The sequence below is a fragment of the Poecilia reticulata genome, chromosome 2, assembly GCF_904066995.2.
Source record: "Poecilia reticulata chromosome 2, P_reticulata-male-v2, whole genome shotgun sequence".
NCBI lineage: Eukaryota > Metazoa > Chordata > Actinopteri > Cyprinodontiformes > Poeciliidae > Poecilia > Poecilia reticulata.
Genome location: NC_088831.1, coordinates 38125802 through 38148455, shown reverse-complemented (window position 1 = coordinate 38148455; position 22654 = coordinate 38125802). Strand labels below are relative to the sequence as shown.

The 22654-nt window shown below is 36.1% G+C and overlaps 1 protein-coding gene across 6 annotated transcripts in view; it reads left to right on the top strand.

Moving 5' to 3' along the window:
- The window catches only part of lrp1bb (low density lipoprotein receptor-related protein 1Bb), a 315310-nt gene that overhangs the window by 124635 nt on the left and 168021 nt on the right, over nt 1–22654 (top strand). For all 6 annotated transcript variants that reach the window (XM_008402891.3, XM_008402898.3, XM_008402881.3 and 3 more), the window contains 3 exons: nt 12471–12590; nt 13202–13330; nt 20929–21186. In XM_008402891.3, coding sequence (XP_008401113.2) covers nt 12471–12590; nt 13202–13330; nt 20929–21186 — 507 coding nt within the window. The remainder of the gene's footprint in view (nt 1–12470; nt 12591–13201; nt 13331–20928; nt 21187–22654) is intronic.

The following is a 22654-nucleotide window of genomic DNA, read 5'->3' as shown; positions in this document are numbered from 1 at the left end:
ATTTTGATAGGCCGGCCCCATCTGTGATGATTCACCATGGCTTCGCTTTTTAACTAATTGTGGATAATGGCTCCACATGTGGCTTGCTGGAGTTCCGAAGACTGGTGGATACCAGTGACTTTATTTCACTTCAGCTTTTGAATTTCTTTAGGTTGTGGGATCATGCTTCCTTTTTAAGATATTTCAGCAACTTAAACTTCTCAGACAGTTTTTTTTTTCTCTCAAGTGTTTTCTTGATTCTACTTATTTGAGCCTGGGTCTGAGAAGTTAAATTTAAGTATTATGGTAAATAGCAGTAAGTCATAGTTTAACATACTGTAGGACTAGATTGTCTGAGACAGAGAATTTACCTAAATACTGTAAATGAAATTATGATTTTAAAGCAACCTTTTGTTAGGAAATCTTTGAGTAATATTACTTGAGATAACTTGGACTTGACCACTCAGCTTGTTTGAATTTGAAACAAATTTCCAAAATGTTCTTTACTTTCTAAAGACTTAGAGAAAATAGTGTTCATTCATGTGGGGTCCACTTTTGTTTTTATCATTCCTGCCTCAGTTGGGGTCTATTAAAGGAAAGCCTGTTCTTTATTTTCATTGTTATGCTGATGATTGATTTGCCCCAGAATCGCTCCATCCATCCTCTGTTAAATGTCTTGATGATTCAACTTTTCTATATTTTCATGATGATAAAAACTTATCTGGTTTAGCTCTAGTTCTACAACTTGCTCTCTTCCTGTGATCCTTGACTTAAGACTTAAGTTCATATATATATATATATATATATATATATATATATATATATATATATATGAGGTTTTTTTTAGTAAAGCAGAGAGCTAGACCTAAGCCAGACCTGACCTTGGGAAAATACTCTTTGCCTTTATTACAACCTGACTTGATTATTGTAATGCACTTTATGTCGGGGTCAGTCAGGTCTCCCTCTCTTGTCTGCAGCTTGTTCAGGATGCTGAGGCTCGGTTCTTAACAACAATCCAGGGGTTTGAAAACAGTTCACTGGTTTTATCCCCCTTTTACAAGCTCCCCATGTGTAAATGAATATATTTTAAAAGTCTCTTGTTGACTTATAAATACCTAAATGGGCTTGCACCCCCTTATCTCTCTGACCTACTACAGCCTAATGTTCCTTCCTTGGTACTCTGATCGTCTGATCATCTGATCAGAGTACCAAAACTAGGAGGGAGATCAGAAGACATCAAGATTTATTATCTGTGGCTCCTAAAGTGAGGGACAATCTGCCCTCCAACATTACACAGACTTTTTTGCTTCCCATTGTTAAAAACAACTGTTTTCACTAGCTTTCAACATGACGCGAGTTGCATGTTCTTCTGATTTTAATTAACTTGTGTTTTTGTATTTTCTTTGTATTTTGTTTGCTATGTTATGATGGCTGGAATAAAATGTGAAGCACTTTGGTCAACTGGTTTTAAATGTGCTATACAAATAAATTTTACATCAACATTACTTGCTACTTGTTAATTATCATAAACCCGCATTTCATTTCTTTTTATCAATATTTACCATAATTTTTCTTAGCCGATATTCTGCTTACAAAGTAATTCATAAATATTCATACCTGTTTTTTTCTATCCATCATCCCTCCTGTTTTGTCCCATTTAGACTAAGTTGAAGAGGCGACCCTGAGATGGTTTTTTTCCATCTGTTGAGAAGAGATGGGACATATTGGATAACAGATTTTGAGAATGTAGCTGATGGAGGAGATGAAAAAAATGACACAGAAGATTCATGGATGCAGTAAAAGGAGGATATGCAAGGGGTTGGTGTGAAAAAGAAAGATGCTCAGGATAAGGTGAGATTGGAGGAAATGATCTGCAGTGCAGACCTCAAAAAGGAGCAGCTGATAGGAGAAGATACATCATTCCCACCCCCCTTGTTTCTGAACAAGTCAATTATCTCACTTGATTAACTTTTCATTATAGCAATCCAAACAAACAGTTTTCTCCTGCTTGAAGGAGCTGCTGATAAGTGATGCTCCTGTTGTAAAATGACCGGCCATGAATACAGCTTAAAATAAATACTGAGATTCTTTTTTCTTCTTGTGGTAGGTTAAAAGTGCTCAGCCAGCCTTGTACTGTAACATATTAGCATATTTATTAAATTTTTGCTCCTCTAATGGATGGAACATTTGCCGTAAGTGGTCAAAGTGATTGTTTTCTTCTCTGCTGTGCCACAGTGCGATATGTACTGCTTCTTTACTGTGTTACATCACCATGCTGCAGCCACTTTACCAAAGCATATGAGGTAGCAATTCTCTATAGTGGCGTGTTTGCCGTTTCCGTATTTCACACAGATGAATTTGTTGATTTGTTGTGTATTTTGGCAGAATTTATCAAAGTATCTCTTGTTACAATCTCACCCCTTTTTTAAGTCTGTATCAGAAACAGTTTTGCTGTTTGAGTCTTTTTAGGCCTTGTGGTATCACTGCTTGTGATCAACTTTGAGACAGACCCAACAACACGCTATATCAACAAGAGCAGACACTGGCAATCAATATTTCATGCATCTTACTTTGTTCTTGCACAGTCTGGCAAGATATTGTCACTCATATCATTACTCTTTCTAATATGAGGAAACAATCTTGTGTCATCAAATCCCATTACAGGGGATTTTCTTCCTCCGGAGTGGGTAGAATTAAAATTTCATTGTTTGCTGGCAGATTCTGACACCCACACCCATGACGTTGCTTCCAATTTTTCAGGGCATGTCAGAAGCCTGGCTGTGCACCAGGTTTTAAATCTCTTATCAAATTGGACTGTGGAGGATTACCAACATTTACTGTCATGTATGCCTTCTAGTTTGAGCTCCAGAGTAAAATTTTTTATATGAATATCTATATCTCTCAAGTTTAGGGTTTGTACTGCTATCTGTATGGAAGGCATCATGTCATGTCAAAGCTGACATGCTCAAGCTTTTTAGATAACTTTCTAAATGCCTGTCAATAAACTGTGTCACTGCAATCATCACGCAGACACTTTTTTCTCCATGCAGACTTTCTGAAAGTTCAAACTCAAGAGATTATTTGCCCCATTTTCACTGCTGTGGAATAAAACCTGTCAATCATGCCACCCAGTATAACATCAACTCCAGCTACAGACCTGGAAATTGGTTCAACTCTTTACTTATGCTTAAAAAAAAAAAAAACAAAGATTCTTTGAACTGGCATTTGGTGTACCTTCTGTGTTTGGCTTGCATCTGAATTTGGTCCCACGTGAACTATAGACCTTGACTGTGGAGGGAAGCTAGACTGTGGAGTAGGGCTATTCAAAGACAAAGGCCATGGCCATCCCTAAAGGGAAGCTAGAACTAGGCCAGATGGGGCAATCTGACTGTTAGCCTTGGAGCACTGTTTTCTTGTTCATGGTGAGACTTCTTGTTATTACTGGCAAAGGAACAAAGCAGCTCTCTGAATTTATATTCTGCCATCTGTGTGGCTGAATGTTGAAGATCTGAGAGTATTATGTTGTGTGAGTGATCTATGCTGCCATGATGTCCTTGCTTTTAAGCTATGATCTAAACTAAAATCTATATTTAGGTCACGAAACTTCAATAGTACTGCAACTTACTTTTAACAGAATTGAGCTGTACATTCTCCACTGGTGTGGGTCATTGTTACCCATGTAATTTTTGTTATCAATGTACAAAATCTCACATGTATGTCTAGAGAGGAAGAATTCTGGTCTATGAAGAATAGAAGCTTTTGCAAGTGCTGTGGTTGACTTGTGTTTGTTGACTTTAGAGACCTTGAGCTTAAACTGTGTTCTCAGTTTACGCAAAATTACTACAATTCATTCAAACTTATGGACATAGATTTATGGTGGGATATTGTGAATGCTGGTGTCCTCTGTAACTCTGGCTGGAAGTTCAGCATGCAATATATATATATTTTTTAAATTAAAAATAATTATAATGTTCCTTTGCTGGTGTTATGACTGGCGTCATCAACTTAATTATGCAAATATGAGTGTGCAGGTGCCTGTCTCTGATTGGTTCCCAGAAGACGACGGAGAAGTTCAATTGGTGGCAGATATAAAAGCTGTGGATGCAGATTTCATGCCATCCATCCTCAGTTCATCTCAACTGGCCACACTTTGTGTCTGTTAAAACCTTGTGAAAGTTCTTGGAGTTGTAGGAGTGAGCTGCCGTTTATTATTCCTTAGTTTTCTTATGTTTTTCTTAATTACGGAGGTAAGTTTTTGTCATTTGGTTTATTTACGTTCAATTAGGCAAGTTGGTTAATATTCAGATAGCTTCCTTTTGTTTGTTTTCGGCATTATAGCTCCCTCTGAAGCCATATGCTCCACTTGTTGTAACATCTCAATCAAAAATACATCTTTTTAAACTAAATAGCAATATAAAATGTTCAACTTTGTGTGTCTTGGCCGCTTGGGATCTGAAGAGGATGGATCCTTCATGTTATGATCTGGCCACCCCTAGACAGGTCGTAAAAGCTGGGGGTCATATTACAGGTCACAGTGTCAGATGTGTAGAAAGATATTCCCGGGGAATTAGTAACTTAAATTAACGTCCAGTATTAAGAAAGACACAATATTGTGACGAGAGCAGGGAATGAAAGAACCTTCCCTTCTATTCCACTACTGGACAAAAAAAAACACTGCATGAGACCTTATTTTTTTCTTTCTAAATATTGTGGATAATTTGTTACAAAAGACTTGGTTACCCAAGGGTACAAAAATCTATGTTCATAGCAGATGATAAAAATAAATCAGAAAAGGTAATGACATTAATCAATAAATCAATCCTATTTATTTAGACACAATTATGGTCCATAAAAATGCAAGAAACAGACAAAACAAAAACAAGAACAATAAAAATAAAAATAAAATAATCATCCACTGCCATATAAACTAATTCTAGTTCCACAAACTAGAGAAGAACCTCTCTGAGCTTTGAACAGGATTGTGATGCCGTTTACAAAGTCTGTTAACCTACACATACATCTGTACATAATGTTTTGAAGCACAGTAGCACAAGTTGGTACATTGGCATTTACAAACATCTGACTGGCTCTACTCCATCGCAGCACCCCAAGCGACATCCTCACGCCATCGCAGGAGTAAAACCTCTACTTACTCCTGAATGGTGCTTATTTTATTCTTACAGAATATGTGGTGTTGTCATACCACCACCTGGGGAGGCCCTTCTTTTCATAAATAATGAAAGCTGGACTGACAGAAATGTCGCATGAACATGACTTCTTAACACCATTTAATCAGTGGAGGAGAAACGTGTTTTTTTGTGGCAGGCAGTTTTAGTAGAAACATGACAAAATGGGGATAGAGTCATAGTCATTTCACTAATTTTACTAATTTCTGTGGCCCTAGATTGTTATTAGTTGATACAGAGAACACTAAGGCTAGATTGATTTTGCAATGCAATTTTGCAAGACTTCATTTTAAGGAATAAGCAGTAAAATATGTTACAATGTGGAGCCTGACTTTTATAGAAAAATAAACAAACAATAAACACAAACTCAGACTACTAATAGTCTGAGTTTGTGTTTATTGTTTGTTTTTTTCTATAGTATTTTTGGTGTATTGTAAGATGCATCATATTGGTTTTAGATCCAAATAATTCTAAACATTCTCCACCTATAGATTCTAAAGTATGTTATCTTACAAACCTTCATTTTAACATTACACCTAATACTTGCCACATATTGCACCTTTGCTCATTTCTTAACTACAATTACTATCTTTGAAGCTTGGACCTTGTAGGTCCTTCCATGGGAACTCCAAAAAACATATGCAATGATTTTCTTTAACTTTCTAACCGTTCTACTTAATACACTTAAAAGGCAATAAAACTATAAAGTGCACAACCTCATACCACCTTATTTTCTACAGTTCTAGCTGTTTAAGAAATGTTGGATTATTGCATAGCAGACAATGCCTGGTGTAAAAGGGCAATTATTTTCTTGCAGTCGTTTTCTAACTTGCATTTTTTTTCTTCCCTCTCCCATTTTGAAGAGAAATTGGCCTTTATCACATTGTTTGCATTCTTGAAGTAAACAGAAACTCATAAGTCACTAACTAAATTAAAGTATAATGAACATTAATTTTGCATTAATTTTATAGTAGACCATAAAATGAATGGTCTACTATTAGACCATTAATAATAGACCAAGTTGTGGTCTGTAAAAGATATTACCTTATTTAAAAAAAAAAAAAAAAAGTAGTTTGTGATATATCCTTTGAAGGATGTGACCTTTCGAAAAACTAAAAAGTTTTCTTCAAGAACTTAATGCTTAGTGTCTCACACATATTGTTTATTTCTAGATTACAGTGGCAGGGATACAAGCACTTTACAACTGACTCATGCATGCAGAGGTAGCTTAGATATGTGAAAAGCGGGCTCAGTTCCAGATATACAATCCCCTCAGCCCTCTGTTTGCCAAGAGGAAAAGCTCATCATCTGGCGTCTCTGAGCAGATACAAGGATTAGCTTTGAATATCTTTAGCCCAGCATGTAGACATTTGATTACTGCTTCACAACAGGGAAGTATGCTTGCTACTCTATACCTCACGATGAATAGCAATGCAAAGGTCACTCAGGGTCCACACACAACTTTGACAATAGGTAAACTGGTATAAAGTGTCAGCCTTTGACCCGCCTGTCAAGCACTGAAAACTTCAAAACAAATTACCTGCTTTTACAAAGTATTATTACCAGTCACATACTTTTATTATTGAGATGGATGTTCATTCCACTGTGGCCACATTAGTGAAATGGGTCTGCTCTGAAACCCTGGGTGGGAGTTTGTTCGACAGGATTTCCAGGTTCCTTTTAGAGGTAAAAAGCATTCAAAACAGGTTAGTCTGAGATCTGAGAAATGTGAATGTGCAAGCCCAGGATGGGCTCACAATGAACCAATATAAACCAGGGATAGATAATATACACATTATGCTAAGGTATTTCAATGTACCAATATAAATTTTTAAACCATAAATATATATATTTTTTAAATACTCAGGTTTTCTCAGGTTAGTTTATTTTTTTGTGGGTCATTCTAAAAATTTACAGAAAAGAAGTCTGCAACACAGCCCTGCTTAAAGCTCATCATTGTGATGCTTATCCATTTTCTATGGCTGCAGCTGAAGAAGCTAGAGTTTAACTGTGCTCAGATTTAAATGTTGATGACAGAGATAAACCCACTTTGACCAAGACTAAACATACTGTACTTTGATTATGCTTGTGATCAGTTAATCATGTACCAGGTGAAAAAAAAATGCTGGCATTTTGTAATTTGGTTTATAAATTGGAGTAATTTAGAGCATAATTTATGGCTCTGAGTAAGTAATTAAGACCATAGTTAAGCAAGACGGAGAGTTTTTCATTTAAAATCTACTCCACCTAATGCCAGGACTAATCCCCTATTTTTTTTTTTCCAGAAAACCAAAGAAACTATAGCATTCAGGTTCAGATGAAATGGGCCCATTTATCTTCTCAAATACCAGCCCATAATTAACCCATATTCTTCATATCTTTGTAATATTTAGACTAAAAATTATTTGTATTTGCCAAAGATGTTCATGGTCAGTGTACAAGGAGAGACATTTTTTAACATATATTTTCCCTGTTTTTATTTGGATTTCATTTTAAGAATGTATGCTGAAAAATGTCATTCCTGGTAATGAATGGAAACGTTCATTGGTTTTACGCCTTCTAAATGCTGGATGTTTCAACTGGTATTTCACTGATTTACCTTTGGTGGTGAGCTTAATTCTGTCTTTCTCATTTTTAAATGTATAATCAGTATCTTTAGTCTATTTAGATTCTCACAGAAATGCTAACAGGTGAAAAAACTAATTGCTTTTATTCATTCTGAATGCTCTTTATTCAGCTGTGATCATACTTCCTGTTTCATTTTTTTTATTTATTTATTTTTTTGTACCTGGTTTGAATTGTTAGTTTAATCAAAGAAACTGCTGCTCCTGAGGTGTTTGATTTAATTTGTAACCCGTTCTGTGTGAAGCCTGAATGTTTCTTTTTCTTAAAATACAGGTTGACTTCAATTACCTTTAAAAAAATGATCAATTTAAATTAATGACTCAAGAATCAATTAGCACAGTAGGAATCAAAATGACTGAAACTCAAAATTAAAATGTGGCTTCCTACCTTGGTTGTCTATCCACCAAGTCAAAAATCTGTATTTTTAGTTGATTTTGAAGCTGAGTGTACTTTTATCTTTCTGGAAAAAAAAAGAAGCCCCAGACTGCACAATCATAACCATTAGTGTTTAAAACATGAACCGGTACTTAACAACTAATAAATCTGAGACCTTTTGAAAACTGTTTGAAGGCTTGTTTGCACGCTACTGATAGCACAGCAGGAATAACATAGCTGTAAACGTGTTTCTATTTTTACTTATGTTCAATTGAAGCAACATGCAGAGCTGTGACTCAAAATCTTCCATTATTCATGTGAATAAACAGTTCAAATAGTGGTGCTTTAATATCTACAAAAGAGGAAAAGAAAACCAGGGTACTCTTATTTGCACTGACATAATATTCATGTAGCCTGATCAGGAATTTAATATAAATATATTACAATAGATTAAACAATTTCTCCTTGAACAGTGGATTTTTCTGTTGCCTTGATCAGGAATTATCTTTACACTATCCTAAGACGACTAAAGATTGCTGTGTTAAATTTTAATCATTGTTTTAAAACAAATTAATTCAAAACATAAGTTTTTCATTGGGTGGTTGTGCTCTTTGAAGGTACTTATTTATTTAGAAGAGCTATGACATGATTAATGCAGCATATTCTGTATGTGCAAAGCACTGGCAGCATATCGTTTATTAATATTTTTCTCAACATTCTCTTTCAAATACATCAAGCTTCAGGTATTTTCGACTAAAAACATCTTTTCACCACAGGAGCATAGGAGACGTATTAATACATAAATGTCAAAGCAGCCTCTCCAGCCATTGTAGTTGAAAGGTTACTGGGCATTTACATTTGAGTTTTTCTGTGTTTTCTTACTCTCTGTCATACAGGAGAGACATTTGTACCAGAAATGAAAGCTCCGTCATTTCACATACAACTCTTTGTCCATCAAAACCTCTGACAGCACAACAGACAAAGTACACAGCGCTTTCCTCCCTGCTGTTCCTTCCAAGCCATCTTAAAAGCAGTTCACTCTGAGACTGATATTGTTTCACAACAGTTACCTCTGCATTCGTTTGGCTACATGGAGAAGGTGTGCAGAAAGACTTTGTTTATAGCAATGGCAGAATCTCACACTCAGTAATGCAAAAAAAAAAAAAAAAAACAGAAATCAGACCTTTAATGTGTGTACATTTTATTTAGTTGGGCAAAAATTGTTTATATATTAAAATATTACTGGTGTCTGAATTATTGTTACCAATAAAATAAATATAACTAAAGTATTGCTTTGCATTTCTACTTTATTTTTTAAAGTCAGGAAACTTTTAATTACCAATTCATTACTTTACCTCTATCCTTGCTACATCACAATATTTTTGCCAAATTAAAGTAATTCTTTTGCTATCTAGACACTGTCAGTGTGTGATGTCTTTTAGCTTTATATGCAATCATGGCTATGAATTTACTTTTTTTTTAAAGAAAAAAGGTCTTGAGTTGTTGCCTTGTGCTGGCAGCGTTGACTAAAGAGGATGTCCCACAGCAGGGTGAAAAAGTTTGTACCATTTGCTATTTTTGTGGGTAAATTTTGGATTTTACTGACTAGAAAAAATGACAAGACATCACCGATTGTGAAGCCCTTTGAAAATGTCTGTTAGTCACTAACAACACTAAATTTGGGACTTTATTAGGAGTTTCGTGTCCTCACAAAAATACTGGCCATTTTCATAATCCCAACGTGTCTGAACTGAACTTTGATTAACATTTTAAAATTCTTTGACTGATCCAACCTAAACTTAATTGTTCCAAACTGAACAGTGTTTTTCTTTGTTAGTTTTATATTTAATAAACCTTGTTCCTATGAGAAAAAATAAGAAATTCAAATGTATAGTTTTTTTGTTTTTTTTTTTTCAATTAATTGTAGACAAATGGAACACATTAGAATTCGACAAATATACAAACCACAAGCCATGGAAAAGTCCAAAGGTCTGCAATATGAGGCATGTTTTCTTGACCCCCACAAAGACTCTTAACAGTTTTAGTCAACATGATACAGATAGCCTTTTAATGTAAATATAATAAGCAGACTAAATATGTTAGCAAATGTATCATGTTTGGTTGTGTTTTTATCAATTATAAACACAACAAAACAAGATGACCCTACGGGTACAAAGGATATTTTTGTCATTAGTTCACAAACTCTTTGCTTCTTTTCCACCTACATTTTAAATTCAAAAATATACTTAAATTCTCTTTATCTAAAACTTTCTATCTTTGTTTGAAATAATACCGTTTTTCATTCTACCATAAAAGCAATTGCATGGTTTTTGGGGCTTGAGAAAAAATAATAATAATAATTTTTAACAGCAAGGTCAAAAACGCCTTTGGGTTTTCTGACCCTGAACCACTCAAACCTGGATGGGATTATTCTGCAGTTATTGCCTTTTCTTTGAAACATAGTTTCTTATTATAAAACTTTTACTCTATTGGTGAAAACGGAATAGTAAGAGTTTTTTGCTTTCCTCCTCCCCCACAATATTGTCAAAATCTCTTCTAGTCTCATCCTTGTGCACTAAATATTGAGTCTTGCTCCATGTTTTAAAATGGCATTAATGTTAAAGCCAACTTGAATTGAACTACCTACCATGCACACCAAGTATTTAAGTGAGGTAGACAAATTTCTAAAGCCCGCTTGGAGAGAACAGAGTTTCCATAACAACCAATTATTTTGATGTTTTCATACAGGCCACCATTTCATTGGAGACTATTAAACTGGTTTTAATATTTCCAAGTCTTCAAATTGGTTTCTATATATACTTACCTAGAATTAATCAGCCTACTCCAAACAACACATCATTCATCTTCATGTAGTAGTTAGTCAAGACATTTTGTAGCCTGTAATGAAAACGGTGACAATTAATAACTAGCAGCACACAATTCAACTGCTAAGAATAAAATTAAATGAAAAATAAAGTATCCACTGTATAATAATGACTAAGCTTGTGATTGCCTTTTTCCTGTATCACTTTGAGTGTAACTGCAGCCTGTCACGAAATACTTTGATCTACCGTTGTGACATTTCATTAATTTCTTTAGATAGAGCAACCGGAAAGATCATGGAAAAATTGATATGCAGCTGTCTCCACTGAGCTGGATGATGACATTAATGAAAGTTTAACCGCCTTTGTGCTGCTAAAGCATTGTTTTGAGAATAATTTGCTCGTTTGTTCCACTTATTGATTTGTTCTGCGACATATTCTTCATTCCACAATTAGATGTTCTTGTGTTTGCAGAGCAATATCCCCCCCAATTACAGTATTCTGAAAATACACCTAAAATGAAATGTTGGCAATTCCTATGGAGTCTTACACCGTCATTCAGTCTGTCAGATGAAGATTTGACAATGCAATGTTGGTAAAAAAGTTTTAATTGTGCTGCTTAGACGGCCTAGACAGCTGACTGACATATTAATATAAGTTATAAAGCCTGCACTTTGGGTTTATTGAAACTTTTTTCCACTGATAGTACTGTTGAACATTTAATGGGGAGGACATTTCTTTCCATTGTTATGCATTTTCTAACTGTATTGATTCCATACTTGACATTTGCATGAAAAATATTAATACTCTGCAATTTAATTTTCATGTAGTTACGGAGCCATCTCGACAAATCAGAATATCACTGGTTTAAGAGTAGCTGAAAAAAAGAAATATGACAGATATATCTGTGTAGTGGCCAATAAAGCACTGATTCCAGGTTAAGGCCGCAGCTTCTGATTTAGCCCTAAACATTTAAATGGGTTTTGCTTCACAATTTTCTTCTTGCAGAGGTTATTGCCATGGCTTCTGGCCCTTTTCTACCCCACCTTTGCCCTCTTCTCATTTCTCCATCATGGTTGAATACAGCAACCAGATTCTTTATATTTTATGTCTTACTCTCTTTGCATATTGTGTCAGTTACTGTCTGTGAGCAGGTTTCCATGTGATTGTGGTGACCAACACCATACCACTTATTTTCTGTATAAAAAAAAGATGAACATTTTTTGTCCTATGTAATTTTGTCTAAATAACCAAATTTTTGGTTTTATTAGCTGCAGGCCATAATCTTAAAAATGAACAGAAATAAATACAATTTATCTTTTGCTCACTTTTTTTTAAATAAATGAACTTATTGAGCTTGGCTTTTTTGTTGTTGTTTTTTTTTTTTTTGCTAAATGAGACTGAAGTATTAAAGAGGGAAACCAGGCATATTTTTGTAAAGCAGAAAAGTAATTTTCCTAACTCCATCTCTTTTCAATTGTAGAGCTTCTGTCAGCCTGCCATGAGCTTCGATGCCGCTACGGCTGTGTCATGACGAGAAACGGCACCTTCTGTTTCTGTGCCGACGGCTTTGAGGTTGGTGAGGATGGAACGAGCTGCAGAGGTAAGAATCTCTATAGCCGATGGGGCCCTTCACACCACAGAGCCCTCCCCACTAAACCCAGAACCCAACCATACCCCAAATCCAATCTGCCAACAACATTCCTTCCCTTTTCCCTCATCCAGATTTCTTTCATATGAATAAGTAGGAGTTGCAGAGTACGTGAGAGCCTACTGTCTGCAGGGAGAGCCTCTTGCACGCAACGTTTCCACACCAAAGCACATACACATTCATGCACATATTTATACAGCTTGTCTACGCACTTCTTTCTCTCTCTTTAAATGCTCTTAACATATGTCAGAGGCTATGTTTCCAACACGAAGAGGTGACTTTGTACATAGCTCATACTGAAGATATAAATTATAGTGGCATGATTGTGCTGGTGGAGGAAGTGTGTCAAAGTAGCTGAACTTCCAGAATTTGATCCAGTTGGAAAAGATGTACTAAAGAGTAGTTCAATGGCTATTACAACTCCAAAGATGGCTTATTGGTAGCAGAAGTAATTATACCTGAGGTGCCAGACTGAAGCCACATTAGCATTACTTTATGTATTTGGGTCATGTTTGAGAACACCTAATTTGTTACAAATGACTCTCTTCCCTTTTTTCCGTAAGATCATGATGAATGTGCCATGTATGGTGCATGCAGCCAAACCTGCACGAACACCTACGGGTCATACAGATGCAGCTGCACAGAAGGATACATCCTGCAGCCTGACAGGATATCTTGCAGAGCCAAACAAGGTGAGCAGCACACTTGCATACGTGAGACATTGTAATCTGCATAGCACATATGTTTCCCTTCTATTAATAAACAGGCAGGAATTCCAGCTTATCAAGGCTTCGATCTGTACTAGAAACGGCGGGGCAAGATGAATGTGGTTTAGCATTGACCACATCCATCACCCTCACGGGAACGAGTAGATCTGTTGAGGCTGGTGTAATGATAAAATTAATGAGCACAAGAGTTTTAAGAGGGTGCCGTCTGCATTATTTGTTCGGAGACAATAACTGATTTATGCTAATAGCTGTTGGCGGCTCAGCAGTGAATGTGTCCCCACAAGTAAAGCAACCTGCTAATTGTTGAAATTAGGTGCTCAAGAAGGATGCTGTGTTCAGGTAATCTGTCACCTGCAAGTTAATCAGCCTAACTAATTTGGTAGTACAGTTTTACATCTTGCATCTAGGTTTTTTTTTTTCATTAAGGTGCACACATAGGTTGGAAATAGCTGGAGGCCAGAAACACCTTGTTGGGCATAACACGACTGTTATGGCTTTTAATCACAGTGACTTGCGTCCTATGAGGAATAAACTGAATATGATTACCCATAAACTTAACTGAACCCAATGCTCGCATGCATTAATATTAATTTAGCAGAGAGTGATAGTGGTGGGAGCGTAACTACAGGGTTACCATTTGCTGCAAAAGCTCATGAATATAAATCTGTGATAGAGCTGGGAGAGGCCAAAAGATGAGGGGCAGCAGGGTATGAAGATCACATTTGTGTGCTGAAAGTACAGCTGAAGTTAAACCCCCATAACACATTCTTCTTTCAGTGATTTCATCTTGATCCACCCATTAGATTCAGACTAACATGGAGGTTGTTAGAGGTTTTTTTCTTGCATAAATCTGATATTTTTCATCCAGATTGACGGCGTTGTAAATCTAAGATTCATTCAGTTTCAGGTTGTAAACCCTTTTTCAATAGACACTAAATATATTTATTGGCAAGCCTCTCGTCAAGGCCCAAACAGATCCCTGAAAAACATCAGCCTGGCTCCACTCAGCCAATTTAATTTCAGCAAAATAACTTGGGGGGAAAAGAAGCTTGTAGAAACTTTTGTCAATATTTTCCTATCTTCGCCATCCCCATCTGATTTCTCTGCGTTGAAGGCATTAAACCCATCAAAGTAACACATTGGATTTACTGTTTTGTGTACAGCAGCAGCATGATGTCAAAATAAGCCATGCCACAACCTATTTCATCGCATTACAGACACAAATTTCAATCTATTTTCAATAAACAATTATCTGCAGAATTTAAAGTTTAAGCAAAAAAGACGTGTTTTTTTGTTTGTTTTTTTACAAATAAAATTCTGAAATGTGTGGTGTGCCAATATATTCAGTCCCTTACATGGATACCTATAAGGGAATTAAAATTCATCCAGTTGGAGACATATGTTATCCAGTTAGTTAATAGAGTTAACCTGTGTGTAATTAATGTTGGTATACTGTAAATCACTTCTTCAGTTCAGGCCGAAAAAGTTTGTTAATAAATATAACTGGAGAAACAATTACGTTTAAGGAACATGTACCGCCAGAGCCACAATGAATTATCTTCTCAAATATTAGGCCTAAGTCTAAATGGGGACTTAACAAGACTTGCAAGTTGATGTTTATATACATATCCTTTCAATGCAACTTGACTGAGCTACTTTTTAGAAAATAAGAAAAAAAAAATCCAGTCTTTAAATGCAAAAATTGCAGCAACCTACCCAAAAGTACTGTAGCTACAACTTGCAGCTGTAATTGAAGTGAAAGGTGGTTCTTCAGATGCACACCATCTTTTCAAATGCTTATTTATGAAAAATATTGAAAACCACATATAATTTTCAACCTGCTTCTCAATTCAGCACTACTTTGTGTTGGCGTCTCACATAAAACCACAATAAGTATGTTAAAGTTTGTTGCTGTAACATGTAGCAAAATGTGTTCACTGCTGTTCATTAGTTTTAATAGTTCACACTTTGTTTATTATTTCGACAGAATAAAAAGTCTACAACAATGCGCACCTAATGGTGGATATAAACAGATCTCCATCAAAACGTCTGAATACCCCTTCTGAGTCATGCACTAGTAGTTATGTGACCCGACATTCTGATTTATTGCGTGCATTAGGAGAGCAGCCCTTGACTTGAACTTGTGTGGGAGATTGGGATAAATAGGGTCCCTTTTAAGAGGGCGAACCTGATGTCGGAGAATCTGCACGGTCAATTAAGCCCATAAAAGCAGCTTATTTCCGTTTTACCTCTATGGTGCATTGCTGGATGATTGGGGTTGGGAAAAAGTCCACCAATTCCCACCTCCGTTGTTACTTGTGGTTCCAGAGATTTATTTCTTTAACTTATATGCAATAACCACTTATCTGCAAGATACGTGGTTGTTTAAATATTAAATTTACTGTGTAGGACTGAAAATATTTTGGCTTTTTACATGGCAATATTTATTTGTTTTGCTTACAAATCTGGTCTGTTTTTTTTTTTTTTACAAGCATCGGTAATTTTTTGCACAAAAACACATGCTGGTTTTCAAATGATGGACATCCAGCAGTTCATATTGGAAAGTAAATCATAAACGCAGGAGCTGAATGAATCAGCAAGCAGTTCTCTACGGTAAAAACTGAACAACGAATGAATGGCTATACCCACTGAGTCTGAATTGTTCATATAGCCTGATAATCAATTACTGCAATTATGTGCTGTGGCTGAAGTGATCATGAACAGCCAAATGCGCAGACATTCTTTGTTCATATTCCAAAAAGTCTAATTTCTAAAACAGTACGGAAGCATTTGGCAACATTTTGAGATTGTTGTAGGAGTTGTAAAGGTGTTTATTGGTGAGTGTAGAGTTCATGCATTTATGAATATAATCATAGGTATAAAATATCTGTGTCCCTTTGCATGTTTAATCCTTTTTATTGCTTTTATGAAACAATCATGGTGAACAAGCTTTCTTTTTGACAAACAAAATTTACAAAAAGAAGAAACTTTATGTGAAAACAGATTTCTTCAAAAATAATGACAAATAAAAATATGCAAGACACAATAGGTGATTGCATAAATATCCACCCCCTTCAAGTCAGTACCTAGGAGATGAAACTTTAGTTCCCATCACAGCATGGAGTCTGTGTGGATGGGTCTCAATGAGGGCGCTGCAATTTCACTCCATTCTTCCTTGCTGAACTGTTCCAGCTCTACAGGTCGCCTGGGGATCAGCTATGAACAGCTTTTTTCAAAGTCCAGCCACAAATTCTCTGTGGGATTGATGACTGGGCTTTGACTGGTCCACTCCAGGACACACACCTTGTTGTTTTCAAATCACTTCTGTGTAGCTTTAGAGAAAATAAATGTTCTCTCAAGCTGCAGTTCTCTTGCAGATGGAAACAAATTGTTCCCCAGGATATCCCTTAATTTTTGCTGCAATTATTTTACATTCTTCCTTTACAAACCTGCAGAGAGGCAGCAGGATCCACAGCATGATCTTTATGTTGCCATCCTCCACAGTGGAATCTGTGAATTTGTGGTTATTTGCAGTGTTTGGTATCCACCAAACATATAGTGTCTAGTCTGATGGCCAAAACCACCAACAAACTTTCTTCCACTTGACCATGAAGTCTCCCACATGCCTTTTGGCAAACTCCAGTGAAACGCGGATAAGAGTTTTCTTCAACCCTGGCTTTCTCATTGCTGCTGTCCCATAAAGTTTTGACTGGCGAAGAATTCAGACAACAGTAGTTGTATGCTGAGCCTCTCCCATCTCACCTACTGAAACTCGTGACGCCTTCATTGTAGTCATACGCCTTTCTTGCACAGTCACTCAGTATGCAAGAACAACCTGATGTAGGCAGATTTACACATGTGACATATACCTTCCATTTGTTGATGATGGATTAGGAGATATTGAGCACCTTACAGATTTTTTTTATATCCATCCTATGACCTATACTTTTCAATAACCTTTTCTGTGATTTGCTGTAAGCGTTCTTTTGTCTTTGTGCTGTAATGGTAGCCAGGAATACTGATTACCTAGCGAATGGACCTTCCAGACACAGGTGTCTTTATACTATAATTACTTGAGACACAGTCATGCCACCCAGCTGATCTCCATTCCAGAGACTACTAGCACCAGTTGGCTGTTGAATTAGGCCAGTCACTTTAAAGGGGAAGACTAGTTATAGAATTACTTATTTGAAGAAATGAGTTTCCAGTTTGATATTAGTTTTTTTTGCAATTCTTTTGTTTGTCAAATAAGCCTTTTTTAATCATGATTAATTTGTAAAAGCATTAAAAAGGGTGAACACTTTTTATAGGCGCTGTATTAATTTAAATTGTACTGTACCATGTTTATTCATTAATTTGAGATATTGACCTCTAAAATTCATTAATTCTGATTGCTTTTTGGCATGAATTTCAGTGTTATCACACCATGACAGAATGACAAGGCCCAATTAGTCACTCATACTCATGAACCTACAAATGATGTTCTGGAAATTAGCTCATTGATTGCTTAAGGAATTAAATCAAAATGTTGTTATTGTGTTACCCACTACCAAGTTTTTTTTTATAGGATCAGTTTGAAAACATGGATTTTATGAGCTTTCTAAAATAAGTTGTCAATAACCATTCAAGTAAAACACTCCAAAGGTGGAAAAAAGAGAAAGTGTTCATAAATTTATATTATTATGACCAGCATTTGCATCCATCTTTATAAAAGTTGACCTTGTTCTATAAAGAAACACTGACACTTCTTCAAAAAGAAACCCCGACCCTAAACAAAACATCCTAATTCATGTTACTTTAAAATTTAAGCAATGATTTACATCCATTCCATAATTGCAATAGTGGGAGTATTTTCTTTATTTTTTCTGTAAATGGCAAAGATTTTGGACTTAACATTAAAAGATGAGACAACAAATCAAAATTTCAGATTGCATTTCCATGCATTTATATCTAGATTTCATGCACAACTTAGAGGATAGCATTATTTGTTATAGAGCACCAACATCTTTGGGTCAAAGTATTGGGACATGTTGCTGAATTTTAATACGGTTTTTTTTTTACAGCTGTGTTTTATTACTCTAATTATTTAAGCACTGAATAGCACTAAATGTATTCTCTGTTGGGTTTTGCTTGTGTGTACAGAATTTCCAGTTACATGAAAACCTGAGAGCCGTTTATGGGTAAAAAAAAACAAGCAGCTGTGAAGCTCAGAAAAGATGGAAAAATCAATAAGAGCCATTGCACAAACATTGGCCAGTTAAATCATTTGGAATGTCCTCAAGAAAAAAGAAACCACGGAGGTGCAAAGTAACAGGCGTTAGACAGGTATACCAAGGATACCATTGGTAGTTGACGACAGAAATATTGTAAGATCTTTAAAGAAAAAACACACAAAAGCTATTAATGGCATAAGCACACTCCTCCAAATAGCAGGACTAAAGGAATCACAATCCGCTGTTTGCAGGGAAGTTCATGGACTCACCAGGAGACACAAACTATTAGCAAAAATAATCTATCTAAAGACTGAAATTTGCTGAAAGGTAAAGAGATGAGTTCTAAAAACATTGAGGCACACTTTTTAGACCAATTAGACAAAAATTAATCTTTACAAAAATGATGGAAAGGTCAAAGTCTGGAGAAAGAAAGTATCTTAATATTCAAGCTCATCAGTGAAACAGTTGATGTTATAGATTTTTTTATTAGACTTGCGGGGCTTCTGAAATTGGCTTATTGATCTTTATTGATGACTTTACAACAAAATGAGTGTGTTACAACAAAATGACAGTTGCAACTTAGCTGTTTGGAAGATCAAAATCTATCTAGCTCCATATATCCAATTCTTTTTGCTTTTTGACTGAAAATGTGCTGGTTAAGCTTCAAATAATGGCTCATTTTCTGAGCTGTGTTTTAGATACAGATACAATATCTGGCAATTATGCTGATATTTTGATCTGATATGCTATATATCACATCTTTTATTCCCATAATATTTGCAGTCAACAGCAATGTTTCAAAATCTTTGGAGGGAATTTATCTTTTTTGGTTCCAGTAATGCCAGAATTAATAATAAATAATTCTGATTAGTAATGAAACTATATTAGTTGTGTTACCACCCCCACGCCACTAGAGGCAGTAGCAGGCCGAAAAAGATGTGATCAAGGAGCATATTTCGAAGTACACCGAAAGCTACGGAATTTGTTAAAAACTGTGAGCTGCGCTAACGAAAATAAAAGGGAGAAATTCAAATGCATGTTGAGATTGAAACTCCATCCTAAAGATGAAGATATATCACAGATTTCAAAAGAAAATAAAAACGGGAGAGCGCGGATAATATAGGAAATAGCGCCCCCTTCACTTCCGGAGTGCAATGGTTCCATTTCCAAATGAGACTGACAGTGGTCCGTCCCCGCCCCTTTCTGTTTTCTGCAGCGAGGTCCTTTGCGCAGTTAGTACAAGACAAGTACAGTACCTTAGTATACCGCCAAATAGTCAAGTTTTAAGAAAAATAGCGAGATTGAGAGAAATAGAAGACAGACAAAAAAACCGTGTCAATTTGTAACTCAGTTTTTCTCCAAGAGAGGTAGGTGGACTGTGTGAGATTATCAACCATTTAGCATAGTTAGCTTAGCTACATACTACTGTTTGCCTCCATTTCACGACATTTAATCAGCGAAGGAAAAGAATTACCAAGATAGTCATATATTTAACTTGTCTCTGTAGCTTTTACCTCACCTAACAAGAGATGAGTCAGTCGGCAGCAGCTCTAGCCCCCATACCAAAATAACCGCCCACCCTCCCTTCCCCCCTGTCCCAGTGGAAAAGGTGAGTTCCATGTGTTCATTGACGAGCTAATTAGCATTATTCCAGGGAATCTGGATTTCTCCCGTCTCTTTGCTCTTTTTACAATTACACAACAAAAACAATGTCTATATTACTGATAGAAATTGAAACAATCTTTATAAAATGATAAAAATAGCCTCCTGTCTGCACTGGAGTCTGGGCAGTTTAAACTGTGGGTATTCTACTTTAGCTTGCATTTAAGTTACAGATATCTGCTGCCACTTTCCCTCCTGACTTGTCCCCTCTCCTCCTAAGTGAAATTAAAGCTGCAGTATGTAACTTTTATATATAAAAAAATATTTTATATACGGTATTTAAAACTCACTATGTCATGACAGTATGGTATGAGAGATAATCTGGGGGAAAAAAATAACTCTGCCTTCTCCCAGTACTATCTAGAAAAGAAAAAAAAGCAATCGGAGGCAGGAGGTGGGTCTTAGTGCTGTCAATCACCATCTTGTGTGGCGCTGCTCATCCTCCTCCTAGCATAGCCTGTTGTAAATGCTCAGTCTAGTTAGCATAGCTATCAATGACGGCGGATAAATTGTCTATTGATCATGGTTTTAAGATACCAATGAATTAGTGAAGCCTGTCAAAGTCCACTACATGATGGAAACATAACCAGATATCAATATGATGGTTTGAAAGAAAGAGAGTGAAAATTGTGCTTCTCAAATAAATAAACAATTGTCCTTCTTTTATTTTTTCTCCATTTATTTTAGATCCTGGTGACAGCCATCCAGTGCTTCTTATTGGTAGCTCAAATCGTATTGTCATCACCCATCTAAATGGAACGGGTCTTCAGCCCCTGAGGTCCCTAAGTGTAAATGGAACACTGGCATTGGATTTCCAGCACAGCCAGGAAAGGGTATGCTGGGCCCTGTCTACAGAGTCCTCTGGGCAACTCCGCTGCGCCACAACAAGGAATCTACGTGGATTCACACGGGAACAAGAAACAAAAACACAACGGAGTATACAACGTATGTTTTTTTTGTTTTTGTTTTTTTCCCCCCAGATCTCAGTTCTTATTGTTACATAGTCCTTTCTTGCTGCCACTCTAGTGATGGATTTAACTCATTTGCATAAAGAAAAGGAAAAAATTGCATTTCTTTCAGCTTTGATACATATTAAAAAATGCCTCTTCACACATCGGCTGAACATTATTTTGCTCCGGCTCTCTTCTCCACGCTCTTAGCTGCAAGGCGCCTCTAGCTCCTCATTATCTGTGCAGTTTAAGACAGGTTAGCCTCAGCAATTTTGGGATTCACCTTTATTCTATAGCTGTCACTCCTGCCTGCAGGCATCAAAAGCATTGCTGCTTCTGAATTCCTTTTCCACTATAGATCATTGGAAACATAAATCACCAACATTTGATTTAGCGTTCATGAATGCAGCTCATCTTATTTTCACAGTGACGGATATATCTCAAGTTACAAAGCATGTACATCAAACGTGCTTAGATATACACAAAAATGACAAAATAATTTCAGAAAGTAAGAATTATCTGTAGCCATGGTAAAATTCAAAGTAGTTTTATGCCAGTTTTACACATCAAACCTCGTATTCATAACATTGAATACTGTCGCTTCTGTGAAAGACAATGGCGTCTCTCAGGGGAGTGCTTGGAATTTATTAAAAATAGCTCAAAAGAACTCTAAATTACAATCCCGAAGGTCAAAGCAGGGGTTTATTATTAAATACAGTTGTATTCAAAATAATAACAGTTCTGCATCACCATCCAGATCAGTCAGTGTTTTTGCAAAAAAAAACAACATAAAAAACTTATCTTAAGCTTCTAGTGGGTCTTGTGTAGCACTAGAAAACTATCACACCCCACTGTCATTGCATGCATAATTCTGATATTGTGTACTTGAATAATTAATTAAAAGAAGGGCAATGTTAAAATAATATGGTGAAACTCAATCTGTGTGGTTGTGTGTTATATGCAAGAACAGGTTTCAGTGGCCATTGCTTAAAGGGGGGCGTAGGGGCATTATGTATTTTCCATGCACATAGTCCCAAGTTATATCACAATTATGTTGCCTTCAATTATGAAATGTTGTATATATCAAAAATAACTTAATTTTTACTTTGCATTATAGCCATATGAGACACCTTGAAATGGACCTCTCTCTCTTCCTGGGGAACCCTTCAGGAGATTATCACAACAGTGCTCCTCCATGACGGGGTTTAGATCTGTACTTAGGAGCCTTCAACTGAGAAGTAGTTCATATAATAAACTCAGCAGACTCTCAGTATTATAATACTCTAATTATTTATTATGTATCTAATCTTTATGGGCTGATATACCCATTTACTGGCCCAAAAGTTGGTCAATGTCATGCAACACAGATATGATGCAGTTCTCAGAAGTAATGGCAAATAGTCTCAAGGAAATATTGAAGCATATTTCAGTTCGTACTGAAAATCTAAGAGTTTGCAAATGTT